Source organism: Bacillus rossius, chromosome 1, assembly GCF_032445375.1.
Source record: "Bacillus rossius redtenbacheri isolate Brsri chromosome 1, Brsri_v3, whole genome shotgun sequence".
NCBI lineage: Eukaryota > Metazoa > Arthropoda > Insecta > Phasmatodea > Bacillidae > Bacillus > Bacillus rossius.
Genome location: NC_086330.1, coordinates 311,874,184 through 311,888,279, shown reverse-complemented (window position 1 = coordinate 311,888,279; position 14,096 = coordinate 311,874,184). Strand labels below are relative to the sequence as shown.

Here is a 14,096-nt window from a genome sequence, read left to right as displayed (position 1 = left end):
ACTTAAGTCAGAACTTGCGTTAGAAAATAGAAGTAGTATTTCAGACACAAATAAAAAGATTTCCACATGAACACAAAGGGTAGATGACTGTAAATCTAAATTTTTTCAGGTACAGGTTGGATTTTAACAAACAAAAATAAAATGGTTTTTTGAAGGAAAATATTACATTTAAAGGTCAGGGCATGAAAGGAAGATAAGAGGACAAATGCAAATTTAACAGAAAATTATATGCAGGTACATGGCAAGACTTAAAATTCAGAATGAGATCACAGAAATTCATGTTAACATAGTGAAAATGCTAGGTGTATTAATATGAATGAAAGGAAAACATAGGATGAAGAAAAAAATTTGGACGGTAAAGTCGAAACAGTGTTAAAGGAAAACAAACCCTGGCAATCATTCAAAAAAATTTATAGATGATGTAGGCAGAGAGAGCATAATGAAAGTTAAGGGAAGTTTTTGTAAAGTCAGGTGTAATGGTAATATTAGGTGTTCCATATTGACTGTAGATGAAGTTAACACATTTGAAAAGCCTGTACTTATATTTTTTGGTAATGATGGAGTGCTACACTTATCTACTATCCAATTCATAAAAATATGTGAAACAGTATTTAGGTATCTGAAGGGTTTGATTCAATTAACAGGTTGGATTGTTTAAAACCAAGTAGGATGGGACTGCTTTGCAGTGGAGGATGCAAGAAATAGCAAATGGAAGACTTTTGAGGATGCCAAAAAAAGCCTTTTTTTAAATAATTATTGGGGAATTGATGGCCAGGACGACTTCCTTTGACATTTATTTTTTGGAATACACAGGAATAGGAGTGGTCCCATGGACCCATGTGTACAAAGGTTGTGCTTACAGTCCAAATGCCTGCATTATCTGATCACCAATAAATAGGGTCACAATTATATTGTGAATTGCAATAAAATCAAACTAACACCGAAATGTAAGTTATACCATAGAATTAGGTAACATTTAACCAATACTTAATTCTAATCATAAATAAAAGGATAATTTTAATGTTTGAAATTCAAGGAATGTCATTATTTTCAGACAGTGAAATTGCACCAAAGTGCATGTATCGGAAAAATTAATTTAATTTATTGAAAGTCTTTTACTGAATCATTTTTAAACCAGTGTCATGTCTCGCAAACTCAGGAAAACTTCACATCAAATAATTTTAATAATGACAGGGAGGATTTACTGCAAAGTTTTTACAAGGAAAATTAGGTAAGTTGCCCATAAATTCAAGATAAAAAAGTAAACTTGCTGGTTGATTCAAGTAGTGAGGTTACTGCTGTGTCTGAAAAACTGTTTCTTTCACTAGGAGACAAAATTACTAAAATTGGGCAATACTAGTATCAAATGTAACTATTGTACGGGCCACAGGAATCAGAAAACAAAGCCACAGGAATCAGAACACAAAAAAAAAAATCATGGAAATGAAAGTAGGTGAAGTGGTATAATGCAGTGTTTTTCTGGTTGTCAAGGGAATTCTATAAATAGTATCATGTCCTTATAGGAACGGATTGCAAGACAATGAAGTTGTTATTGACTACTACAAACAAGGCATTTATTTGACAGGTACACTGATTTTCTTTGAACCAGACAAAAGAAAGCAACCATTTTGCTTACAAACACTAATTGGAAATAAGTTTGAAGATGGGGTAGAAGTATTTTTTATTTTTTTGGAATATAAAAATATATCTAACTGAATCAGAAGTAGTTAAATTTTGCTTCTCAGTGGCATCATCCAGCAACAAGAAAAATTAATACAAGTTTTGCAGGAAGAGTACAAAAGTTTTCTTTTTGCAAAATTTTGAGGGTTAAATATTAGTATTTAAGTAGATTTAATTTGCAGAAACATCCACCATTTGTTCAGAAATCCTATCATGTAGCCTACAAATTAATATCAGCTGTTGAGAGAAAAAAAAAAAAAAAAAAAGAGAAAATGAGAAAAAGAGAGAGAGAAAAAAAGAAAATACATTGTTGCTGCACCACTCCAAGTAGGATGAAAGGTTTTACATAGCTTGTGATGTATCAAATGATGGAGGGGAACAGGTATCCATCAGTTTTGCTAGCATGACTCTTTAACAAAGCATAGATTAATTATACAACAGAAAAGGAGCTGCTCAGCATTGTCAGGATGGCCACACAAAATCTCATACAAAATTCCCATACTTTCCCAGGCTATCCCTAATCTGATTATAAATTTCCCTGACCCTGATTTTGCACTGTTACAAGACTCCACTTTTAAAACATTCTCTTTTATAAAAAAGAGATAGAGTACGGTATTCAACAGTTAAATTAGAATAAACAAAGATTGAACTTAATTTTATTCAAGATAGGACAATATAAATGTGATAATATCTATCTAGTTATTGTTATCAAGTTACAAAACTCACTAGGAGTAAAATCATGAAATTAAATATGTAACCCAAATGAATTGTAGCAGACAATGAAGATACCAAAGTAAGCTGCAGTAATTCTAAAGGAGACCACTTATTCGTGAATGTTATAATAAACATTTGAAAATGCTTCTTTTTATTCTTCCTCACATGTTTTAAAATTATTATCTAAGAAGACATTGTGATACTACAAGTAGTTTACCAGTAATTTACCATTTTAAAGATTGTTTATGTTAGATTAGGTACATAAAAAAAGAGTAAAATTGTGAGAATGGTTGGTTCCGGGAGCTCTGTCACCATTTACATGATCTGTCTCAGTTTCCGTGCCATTGAAGAATGGACCTTGGAGAATAATATAATATATTTAAGGATGTAAAAAAATAATAATGCAGTTTGGAGTTTTTAATTAATTTTTTACAGAATTACCTAGGCCACGCTATCCAATAAGCTTCGCACTCATGATATTTGAACCATAACCAAAAATATTTTATTAGAATAAGCCTCACACCAAACTTAAAAACAGACCTTAGACCCATTTTTCAACTTACTATTAATTTTTTTTCGAACTTGCATAATTATTGCAAATTATAAATTGCCTTAAAAGTTTTCTGTAAAAATAATATAGCATTCTCGCTACCGTTGTAAACATCTCCCGTTACTTTTTTCAGCACAATAATCTTGCCACCAGAATATTATTAAAAGTTTCAATACTTCCACTCCAATTTTAAATGTAAATTGTTAATACAAATTTCTACAGATATTAGAGAGTAAATACTTTGTTTATGGATTAAGTGTGAAGTGAGGAACAAATGGCTATGAATTTAAAAATGAGTACCGTACCGACCGATGTTTTGTTCACTGCAGTGAAGCGCCATTAAAATTTTAGCCAAAATCTTATTTTTTCCCTCCAGTCAAGATGACAATTTTCTTCCCACAGCATGATTTCCCGTTTTCTCATCTATTTTAATTGTTTTAGGGTTTTTTCCAGTAGCTACCGCAAACCTTCGGTAATCCCTGCAAAGTCTTTTTCACAAATAGACACACTTTCAAAACACATGCAAGATGTTTGTTGTACATTTACTATGCAGTATTGCCTTGCAGATACTGTCAATTTTTGAATAAGCTGCACACAGTGCTTTTTCAACTCATATTAAGAAAAACTGTGGGTGGATTATTGGTTAAATACCCACATAAATTAATTATATATTTTCAAATTTTTTGTTCATTTTCAAATAAAAGCATTTAACTTAATTTAGTTTCAATTTCATTTTTTAGTTCATATTGCAATGAAAGCAAGGCCTTAGCCTTTTTAATATACATATATTTATTTCTTAAAACATAATTGAATGTATTAGTACTTACTACCTAAGACCTTAGTATTTAATGTGCGACAATGAGCTTTTCACATGATATAAAAATATTACTTAAGGTATTTTATATTTATATACAGTTGTAGATCAATTATAACCCAAGGAAAGCCAACTAAACTGATATGTGCTTCAATTTTTATTTGTTGATAATAACTGAAAAAACTTGCTTCATTTAAGCCAATTTAATTTTTTTGAATATGTATATACTTCTTTAGGCGCGTTATGAAAATATGATGAGAGTGAAATTTTAAGATGAGTACGCATCACTGTAACACAAAATTAACAGGTTGAAACTGCACGCGCACCATGTGACGACATTTTCACAGGAAAATGGCGGACCCACGTGTATAAACATAAACCCACATTAGGGGACATACCAAACGTATTGGTGTGCCAAATGAAACTTTATGTTAGTGAAATTACCATTGAATTTATTTTGGTAAACTAAAATAGTCATAGTAAAGAGTAATTTCCAAAGTTAAAAAAAAACATATTATTTTGGTATTACATCAAATATAATACATATTTTCCTCGTAACCTTCTGTCAGAGCAGTGGTTATAATGCACCGTCAATATGCTGAAGGGCCGTGGTTCACAAACTTGGCGGTAGGTTTTTTTAATTTTTATTTTATTTAAAGTTATACTTCTTTAAGCGCGTTAAGAAAAATTGATGAGTGAAATTTTAAGATGCGCACGCATCACTGTAACACAAAATTAACAGGTTGAAACTGCCCACTAAACCGCTCATTAAGTCTCGAAAAAGAGCTACCAACAAAATAGAAATAGAACCTCTATAAGTCGCGCATGTTGGCACGCTCGTCACCTCTGATCAACATTTTCATATTTATAATATTTATCCAAATGTTTCTAGTTTCTACATTCACCAACACGTGTTTTAGTTTCATACAAGTGCAAATTAGATATGTGCTAATAAATTATATTCAGTAGTGTTTAAAATTGAATAAAATATTATTTACTATACGAAAAGATTAGTAAAAAGATTGTGCTTATATACTATCTCAAGTGCTCCAATATAATTGAGGTTAACTATCAGTATGTATTATTTATTGATATAAATTAAAATATTATTTAATATAATTAATACTAAATATTATTACATTATTAATGTTAAATATTTATTACTGGTTATATTAATATTTACAAAATAAATAAATTAATTTAATAAAATATTTAAAAAAATTGTGATAAAAATTAAAATCGAACATCAAATTAAAATATTAATTTTAAATATTTATTTTTAAATTGAATCAATAATAAATATTTATAAAAATAAATGAACAAATTTAATGAAAACTTTTTGATAAAAATGAAAAGTGAATATTAAATTAAGAAAAAAATAAATATTTAAAAAATGAATAAACTTAAATTAAATTTTTGAATTATTAAATTTATTTATTTTCTTTTAAAATATTATATATTCAATAATAAATATTTAAAATTAAGAATCTTATAATATTTAGTACAAATTATGTCATATATGTTTATTTAATTTTTCAAATTTAAACTGAACTTTATTGAATGTGTTGACTTATCTATTTGCAGTCTTTTATAGTAATTAATTATTTGCATGCAATTAAAAACTATTTTTTAATGATGCCAAAGTAGTATGACTTCTCACGCGCGTACATAAGTACACACACACACACATTTATTTTTTAATTATCTTTGCTACATATATGTAATATGACGATTGGACTAATTTTGTGAGTCGCTGTAGAAGTAATTATATATATTTATTTTGATGAGGGACATTATGTGATTTCAATCTGGTGAATATAAACTGTAAAAAAAATTAGACACACTACGGTATTTTCAATGAGCTGATGTTACTGGTGAGAAAACCAAGTCACAGTCATGAAGTAATTATATCGTCATTGGTTCTTAATACATGTGCAATATTTCAAATTATTTGGATGTCTGGAAGTGAGTGAAAATTGAATTGGAATATTCCATTTTATATATATATACACACACACACACATACAGAGAGAGAGACACACACCCCCACACATATACTTCAAACTGACACACACATTATGGTATTAGGTGATATCAAGAGCATCCAAACAACTTTAACTCCAGTGAAAATTATTTAAAACATTTTCCACAAGATTTTCCAAGGAACACTTTTTAATTAAATATTTAACAAATTAAAAACATATTTAAGGATCCTTACAATTATGTTGAGAAATGTGTATACAAACTACATAACAAGAACATTTAGATTCAATAAATGAAATAAAATTAATTTTACACAAAATATTAAACTTGCAACACATATTTTAGGTTAGCAAGGTGGACAAAATTAATTCTCTGACTTTTTGATATACAGTGCCTGGTTTTATTGAAGGGTATCTGAACCATAAACACTATTAATACAATGGTGGTGTTATTATGTTTATAGGATAAAATAACATATTTAATAATCCCTCATACAGTCCAAAATTAGGAGAAAATTTTATTTCTGCTCAGCAAGAATAAATCTTTGCATTCCCTAGAATTATTTCCAACTAAGGGATCCCCCACAGTTCTAATACAAATGAATATAAATCCCAAAATATACCATCATACATTTATTCTGTTTTATCAGGATAAAGTCAACTTACTGAACTTTGTTTAGGAGACGCATAAGACATAAGAAATTACTTCAGATTATCACATAGTTTGTAAATTTATAATTAACTTGTTGAAAAGTAGTTTGCCATTATTCTAGCATTAAACACTAAAATCATAGGTCCTATTTTGTTCGTAATTGCATTTATCATTTCCCTAATATGTAACTGGATCACAACTCCGAATGTGTTCGTTCACAACAACATGCAAAGAGTATACTTCAAACTGACAGCACTTGTACTGACAGCTTAGTCCCTAAACAGCAGTGATTCAATTACAGTAGAAAAAAATTTCAATTCACAAACTGTTATCGTGTACTTCAGTAAGCCCAATTTCTTGAAACCAGGGTTTTGCAAAGGTTACGGAGATCGATGCTGATCATTAAAGCATTATGAATTTTCATTTACAAAATCTCCCTGTAACAGTAACTTTGGAGTATTGGCAAATTAACAAATTTATTATTAAAAAACTTGACCTTAGAAATACTACAAATTTAATTTACTAGCACTGCAAAATTTTAAAACAAATGCACGCACATGTTGACCACATACAATTTATATGGGTTTACTGACTTTACTGATAAAAATTTAATTGAAGCCAACACAAAGAGCTGTCTAATTATTTAACTAAGTACCTACATATATCCAAAAAATTATATACATATTGAAAATACAAACACACAATCAAAATTTTAAAGTATTGTCTTTAACTATAAATAGTAAAAAAAAAATTACACAAATAAAACACATGCAGTCTATTGCGCATTCAGAAAGATACAAAGACTACTACCAGCACCACATACTACTAGCAAAAAATATTAATTAAAGACTTGCTTATTAAATGTGTAAAATACTAGTTTTAATTTATGCATATCAGCAAACATATCTTAAAAAACATGACAAAACACAAACACACAAATGAAAAAATTGTAACTATTTACTATGAAATTATCACTTGAACATATATATTAAACAACAAATGAGCACTATGCTAAAATTTATAGAATCTGCATGATAAATGAACACGAAAGGAAAATGCAGAAAAATAAGTGCATGCAAAAAAAATGTATAAAAAGCCAGCACACAATTTTTAAATGCAAAAATATGCAAAATCAAAGTTAAAAAAAAATTCTTAAAATAAATCAAAATGCTGACGAATAAAATCAATACATAAAGAATATTAACAATAATAATAATAATAAAAAAGATGTGTGCATAACATACCAAATAGGGTAAAAAGAGCGTCAGGCGTGACCATCTACGAAGTGAGAGAGAGCAGAAGATATTGCGTAGATTGTTTGTTCATTAAGAGTTGAGGAGCATTGGAAATATTGTTGTTCCCGGGCATGGGAGCGGGAGCAGCACCGCACAGAGAGGCAGAGCAGTCGACAAGATTGGTTTGGAAAAAAAAGAGAACAAAAACACAAGAGCTGTATATCTTCTCTGCATTGCAGTTAGAATACCTACAAGAAGATTAAAACAGAAATCACGTAGGATTGAAACAACTAACAAAAGGAAGGCTTACTTCTTGTTATTATCAAACCTTACAGTTGCTTGAAGTGTCCTGCACTCGCTCAGACATATGCCAGCAAAACACTTTTAATAAGATTAATTATATATATATATATTTAGAAATTTTGATTAAAAAAAAAAAAGATTCCAACAAATACTTATGTGCCACTGCAACACATTCACTACATTACTGCAAAATGCCCAATACATACAATTTGCACAAAAAGCTATTGACCATTACAAATGTGCGAGTCTGAGCACATGTTCTAGTGGTGTGGATGCGAGCTATGTTTAGTGCACACTTCAAACACTCCAAGGCTCAACTCTACGTGACAATAGAGGATGCCCAAGGCTAAAGTGAGCGAGAGGAGAGGCGCTTTAGTGAGAAGCTAGCAAGTTTATCAGCTGTAGTGAAGAGCACACAGACAGTTGGAAAAACAATAAATAATAACATAAAATTGCAACTGCATAACATTGTGCCCAGATTCTAATTACTTGCTGGTTTCCACTATCCCACAACACACTAGGACTTCAACAACTCACTTAACACTGGTATGGCTAGTGGCTACTACAATCATTCATCCCTATCACTTAATTCATGTAAGACATACATTTTGGCAATTCAAACTAGGCTATAACCAATTTTTTCTTTAACCAAACACTTCCCTTTAAGTTTAAAGTAAAAGATATAGCCAACCTATGAACTGTACGAAAAAAAAAAACACGCACACACACACAAAAACTAATGTATTTAATGCAAAACAGTAATAATAAACATAAAATTAGTACACTTCCGAGAAATTGGAGAATTTAAAATTACGAATGACCTACAAATTGTGAGGAAATGTAGTTGATGAATAATAACAATACATGGGGATAGCAGAACTTATTTCAGATGCCAAATCACAAAATTAAAATTTTAATTTTGTAGCACACTGACCTTTAATTAAATTTAAAAAAAAAAAAACAACCCACTTATGATGTACATACGTAATTACAGTTTTGGCTCTTTTTTTTTTAGTGTTAAAGATACCAAATATTAATAATAGGTATACACATTTAACTTCCTCGAATTATAGCAAAACTTTGAAAACGAAATTAATAATTTAATGCAAACAAAACTAATAAATTTACAACCACTAAATGCTGATAATCATATGGAACTGCACAACTCCTGAAACTTGATGACTCTAAAAGTTGAACGATGTGTTTATGGCTGTGTGAAGTGCGGCAAGAGCAAGGCGTACCTCTTCATTGAGGTTGCTGACCAGAAGCACGCAGCCCGTCGCGCCGAGGGCGCCCGGCAGGCGCAGGCCCGCGGCGTTGAGGGCGGTGGTCGCGGCCCCGGGCAGCTGGAAGCCGGCCAGTGGCATGGCTGGAAGCAGGAGCAGATCTACTATTACTGTACTTCGCTCCTTGCCCGTGCCACGCGCAGCCACACACATGAAGGCGAAAGAGAAATCATTAAAACAAAAAAACAAAAAAAAAAATGTGCGAACACACTTGTAATTTGAAACTCAAAAAGATACACAAAAATTTTAACGTTTAATTCTTTAAAATAATGCAGGGCATGATAAATATACGTATATGGAAATTGAGTTCTGAACTACAATTCCCGACACGAATCACACACAGCTTCCGCAGCAACCACTAGAAATCGATGCCGGGGCAGCTACGACTATCTAAATCATTTGATTTGTTTACAGAGCAAAATTTTAAATTAATATAACAGCTCCGATAAAAGGAAAAAAAGATTTGGAAAAAATTATAAACCCCGGCTTTGGTCTTGATTTTCGACAAGGAATTTCATTAAAATACTGCCAATCTTTTTAAAATTCTTTAAACAGTTAATACTATAAAGTTTTCTTTTGGCTTTGTGAACTTTATTAACCATATTTTTAACACAACTGTTCCTTCTACACATAGAAAACTCTCTCATGCCACTCACTCCGTGTTTCTCCAGATGGTGTCTCTAAGGAGTCAATAGAACAAATACACTCTTCTGTAACCACGATATGACTTTTAATGAGAGTGGTAACCAGTAAGTACGATACCAATTACCCAGTAAGTACGATACCAATAATAAACAGTAAACACTCCCTAAACTATTCTTAAACTCCGCATAATACAGGATTCCATGTATAAATTTATGTTTGTGTGGTGCTACATCATCGTCTTGACTATCTTAGTCATGATTTGTAACAATTCAGCAATGAATTACCAAACCATCACCAAACATAGTACAACTGCAAAGAAAACTGAACTTGGTACACAATTATTACTAGGTGCCTGGATTTGTTATTCTGTTTTCTGGAAATTGACAGACCAACAAATAAAAATCACACTATAAAATGCATGTAACAAAGATGTATGTGCATGAATGCAAAATTGATAACCCATTATTTTATACACAGTGTTACGAGTGAAACAACAGTTATGTGGTGTTGGCTTGATAAGTTTGTATGGTTACAAGACCTGTAAAGAGAACAGGTGAGGTGCTTGCATTTCCAAAGAACTGTGTTTCGACAGTTACAAGACATTCTCAGATGTTTACGGTTGTTAACTGGTAGTGGAATATAGTTTATTTTGAATTATTAAGAGAGTATTTTACGGTGTTCAATTCTAATCAGACATAATGTTGGATGTTATTCAACATTCTTATCAGATAAATGTGATTAAAATCTTTTTTTTACCAAGACCATCCTCAAGAGCCTACTTTTACAACATTTTCAACGCTATATTCATGAAGGAAAAAAACAGTCTACAATAACAGAGAGCTTTTAATTTAGAACAACCGAATGCACCCGTGCGTTTGCTTTTGTGGTGAACACGACACAAAAAAAAATCATTATAACTATAACTGAAACAAACACAGGCTTCAACAGTTTTCTAGGGTTTTTCAAGTTCACATTTATTTAACCAACAATACCTAGCTGCAATACCCTGTTTTGCCTGGGTGAACATAAATTATGATCTTTGATTTATAGTGGCTGGTTGAGTTTATCGATAGTTGAACCGTAAGCGAATGTCACTGGAAATCGCTACAAGTTAAAAATACAAGCATTCAAGTTAGAATTAAAGATATTCGCAGTATAAATACAGGTTTTTCCTTTTCATTTGTCAGTTATTATGCTTGCTTAGATGATGTAATTCTGCAGATCTTGTATACAGAATTTTGTGCCATTACATAATTTCAGCTAATTCAAACCCCATAGCAAAATGACTGGTGAGCCAACCTTCAGTTTGAGACTATGAAACATTCCTGGCATAGTTAACGAATTCAAAAATTTGCTAAGAGGCATTGACACTAGACCTGTGTGAATATTGGAATACAAATAATAAACTATTCGCATTCAATTCAATCTTGAATGATAAAACTTCAAAATAATGAATACTTGACATAGTATACCTCGTGAGTTTGTCATATACCAACATTCACTGCCGAGATTAAGTCATTTGGGACTAATAAATACCCATTTTTTAATGTATAATGGGACTTCATTATTCAAAACACTAACAGTAAGTGACGTTTTAAATTGCAACAAAAATTCAAAAGTTTTTTTCGCCACTTTCTCGCTGAACAGTAACGGAATAATCTGCGTAATCAATTCAAAACACTTCATATTTGTCATTTCAAACTTGACAACTAAATAATATTTGTATTATTTTCGTCACATGCATCAGAAGTGGGAAAAAAAAAGTCAACAAACATGGAGTACAATACCATAAAATACAGACACTCCATTCAGATGGGATTAAAAAAAAAAAAAAAAAAAGAAGTAATCGTCATAGTTTCAAACCGTATAAATCAATCATCACAATCAATCCCTGTGCTAGCTGCTTACTTGCTGTAGACATCTATAACGAAACAGACATTGCGACTTAAAATATATATAAATAAAACGTAAATGAAATTAGCAAAAATTGAGTTTATAATAGTGCTGAACTAAAATACAGATTACCAGACTGCCATTAACAATGAAAACTCGTAAATAACTAGGGTTTAAATATGTAAATATGAGCTCATTCAATCACTAGTTAGGGAATACAGCATTTTAAAAAAAGATTCACATTTTTCGTAACATAGGTTGCAATGGGTTTCACGGTATTTTGAAGTTCGTGAAAGGTTTCTGGATCAAAATGTAGGTAGAGTAGCAGGTTCTGGAAAATAAGGTGAATCAGAACTGAAATGAAAGGTTGGTTGGTTAGGTTATGTTAGCTGCATAATTTTAAAAAACCAAATTTCACTTTAGTAATATTTGTCTAATCTCCAGAAGTTGTTACGTGACATGAAAATTTTTTGTTATGGGATTCTAATTCTGATTCTTACTATTCAAATTCAAAATTCATATTCACGAATAATTTGATATTAGTATTCGTATTCTAATCAAACTACAAAACTGATATTCCCACAAGCCTAATCAAAACTGTAATAGCTGCTGTAAGGAGACTAAGAATCCATCAATAATGCAAAAGCAGTTTCCATGGAGATTATCGGAAAAACTTGTTTGAAAATTATATTAAACAAAAAGAAAATTAAAATGAAGATGCAGCACAGCCACTTCAGAATCAATGGTAGACCTAGGGGTATCTACCACCCCAAGTGAAAGGTTGCATGAATGTGTGAGAGTGTGCGTGAGAGAGTGAATGAGTGAGAGGGTGAATGAGTGAGAGGGTGAATGAGTGAGAGGGTGAATGAGTGAGAGGGTGAATGAGTGAGAGTGAATGAGTGAGAGTGAATGAGTGAGAGAGTGAATGAGTGAGAGAGTGAATGAGTGAGAGAGTGAATGAGTGAGAGAGTGAATGAGTGAGAGAGTGAGTGTGAATGAATGAATAAGATGAATGAGTGAGTGTGTGGGTTTGGGTGTGGATGTGTTTGTGTGTGTGCATTTGTGTGTGTGAGTGAGTATGAGTAAGATGAATAAGTGAGTAAGATGAATGAGTGAGAGAGTGAATGAGTGAGAGAGTGAATGAGTGAGAGAGTGAATGAGTGAGTGTGAATGAATAAGATGAATGAGTGAGTGTGTGGGTTTGGGTGTGGATGTGTTTGTGTGTGTGCATTTGTGAGTGTGAGTGTGTGAGTATGTGCCCCAAACACACACATATGCACACAAATACATACAAGTGTGCACACACACATGCAAAAACACACACAAACATACATAATTCTGAATGGGGTTCGAAATGTCGAGCTTGACTCTCTGCTTGATTCGCCATGATAGGCGATTGCAGTTCTACAGAATTATCTTTTTTGTATAGGACAATTTTATGACTGTTCTACTATGAATGATTTGGATTTTATGTTTTGTTGCTAATTTTGTAATGTAATGTTACAAATGATCTGCTGTTTGTACAATGTGACAAGTAGTGAAGAGTAACTTTTGAGTAATTTGTCTCCTGGTCACAAAAAGTTGTGCATTTATCACACAAATGTTTCTCCATAAGAACCTGGGATTGACAAAGTCTGTAAATGTGTGATGGCAGGCGAGAGTGGCAAGTGAAGACCACATGCGGTAACATACCTCCGAGGCCGCCCACTGCAGCGTTCCCATAGGGTGACGTGAGGGGAGACCCCAGACCGTGCATTGCTGCGAACGGTGACGCCAGCACGCCCGGAGCACCTGCGCAACACCTCTCTAGAGTCTCCACTCCCGCACGAATCCCCATGATGGCACCATTGCACGGGTTACACAACCCCGTACTTTTATGTTCTGCCACACTGCCCTTGCAAACGACTTTCTCCAGTTTCACACCACCTAAGGGCTCACTGGCAGCTGACAAGTGCACATGTACAAATATATTTGGCAGCCAACAACTGAAAGTCTTGACAATTGATGCAACACAATTGGTAATTTCACTGAAAGCAGAACATTTAAAATTAACAATTTTTTCTATGCACTTAATGCTGAAACAGTTTGCATTATACAATTTCATGTTTTTGGTGCAAATCACCGTATTTCACAGGTATATACATAAAAAAAATATTATTTGTAAGCAATTAGAATCATAGCATAATTAAATATCAAGCCAAAGAGGTAATCAGAATAAAATAAAAAATCCATTAACTACCAGAACTAACAGTCTTTGTTACCAACTTAGTTCAGTAGAATGCTATTGAAACATTTTTTCAAAGAGAATAAAATGTATGCATGAAAATGTTATAATCAGGAAC

At 32.1% G+C, this 14,096-nt stretch overlaps 1 protein-coding gene across 9 annotated transcripts in view; it reads right to left on the bottom strand.

The window, feature by feature from the left end:
- Positions 1-14,096, bottom strand: part of LOC134527909 (polypyrimidine tract-binding protein 1) — a 797,394-nt gene that overhangs the window by 35,632 nt on the left and 747,666 nt on the right. For 7 of the 9 annotated variants that reach the window (XM_063360936.1, XM_063360934.1, XM_063360940.1 and 4 more), the window contains 3 exons: positions 13,447-13,545; positions 9,172-9,317; positions 7,637-7,670 (listed from right to left, as the gene is read on the bottom strand). In XM_063360936.1, coding sequence (XP_063217006.1) covers positions 7,637-7,670; positions 9,172-9,317; positions 13,447-13,545 — 279 coding nt within the window. The remainder of the gene's footprint in view (positions 1-7,636; positions 7,671-9,171; positions 9,318-13,446; positions 13,546-14,096) is intronic. The other 2 variants (XM_063360932.1, XM_063360939.1) reach the window with 1 other exon arrangement.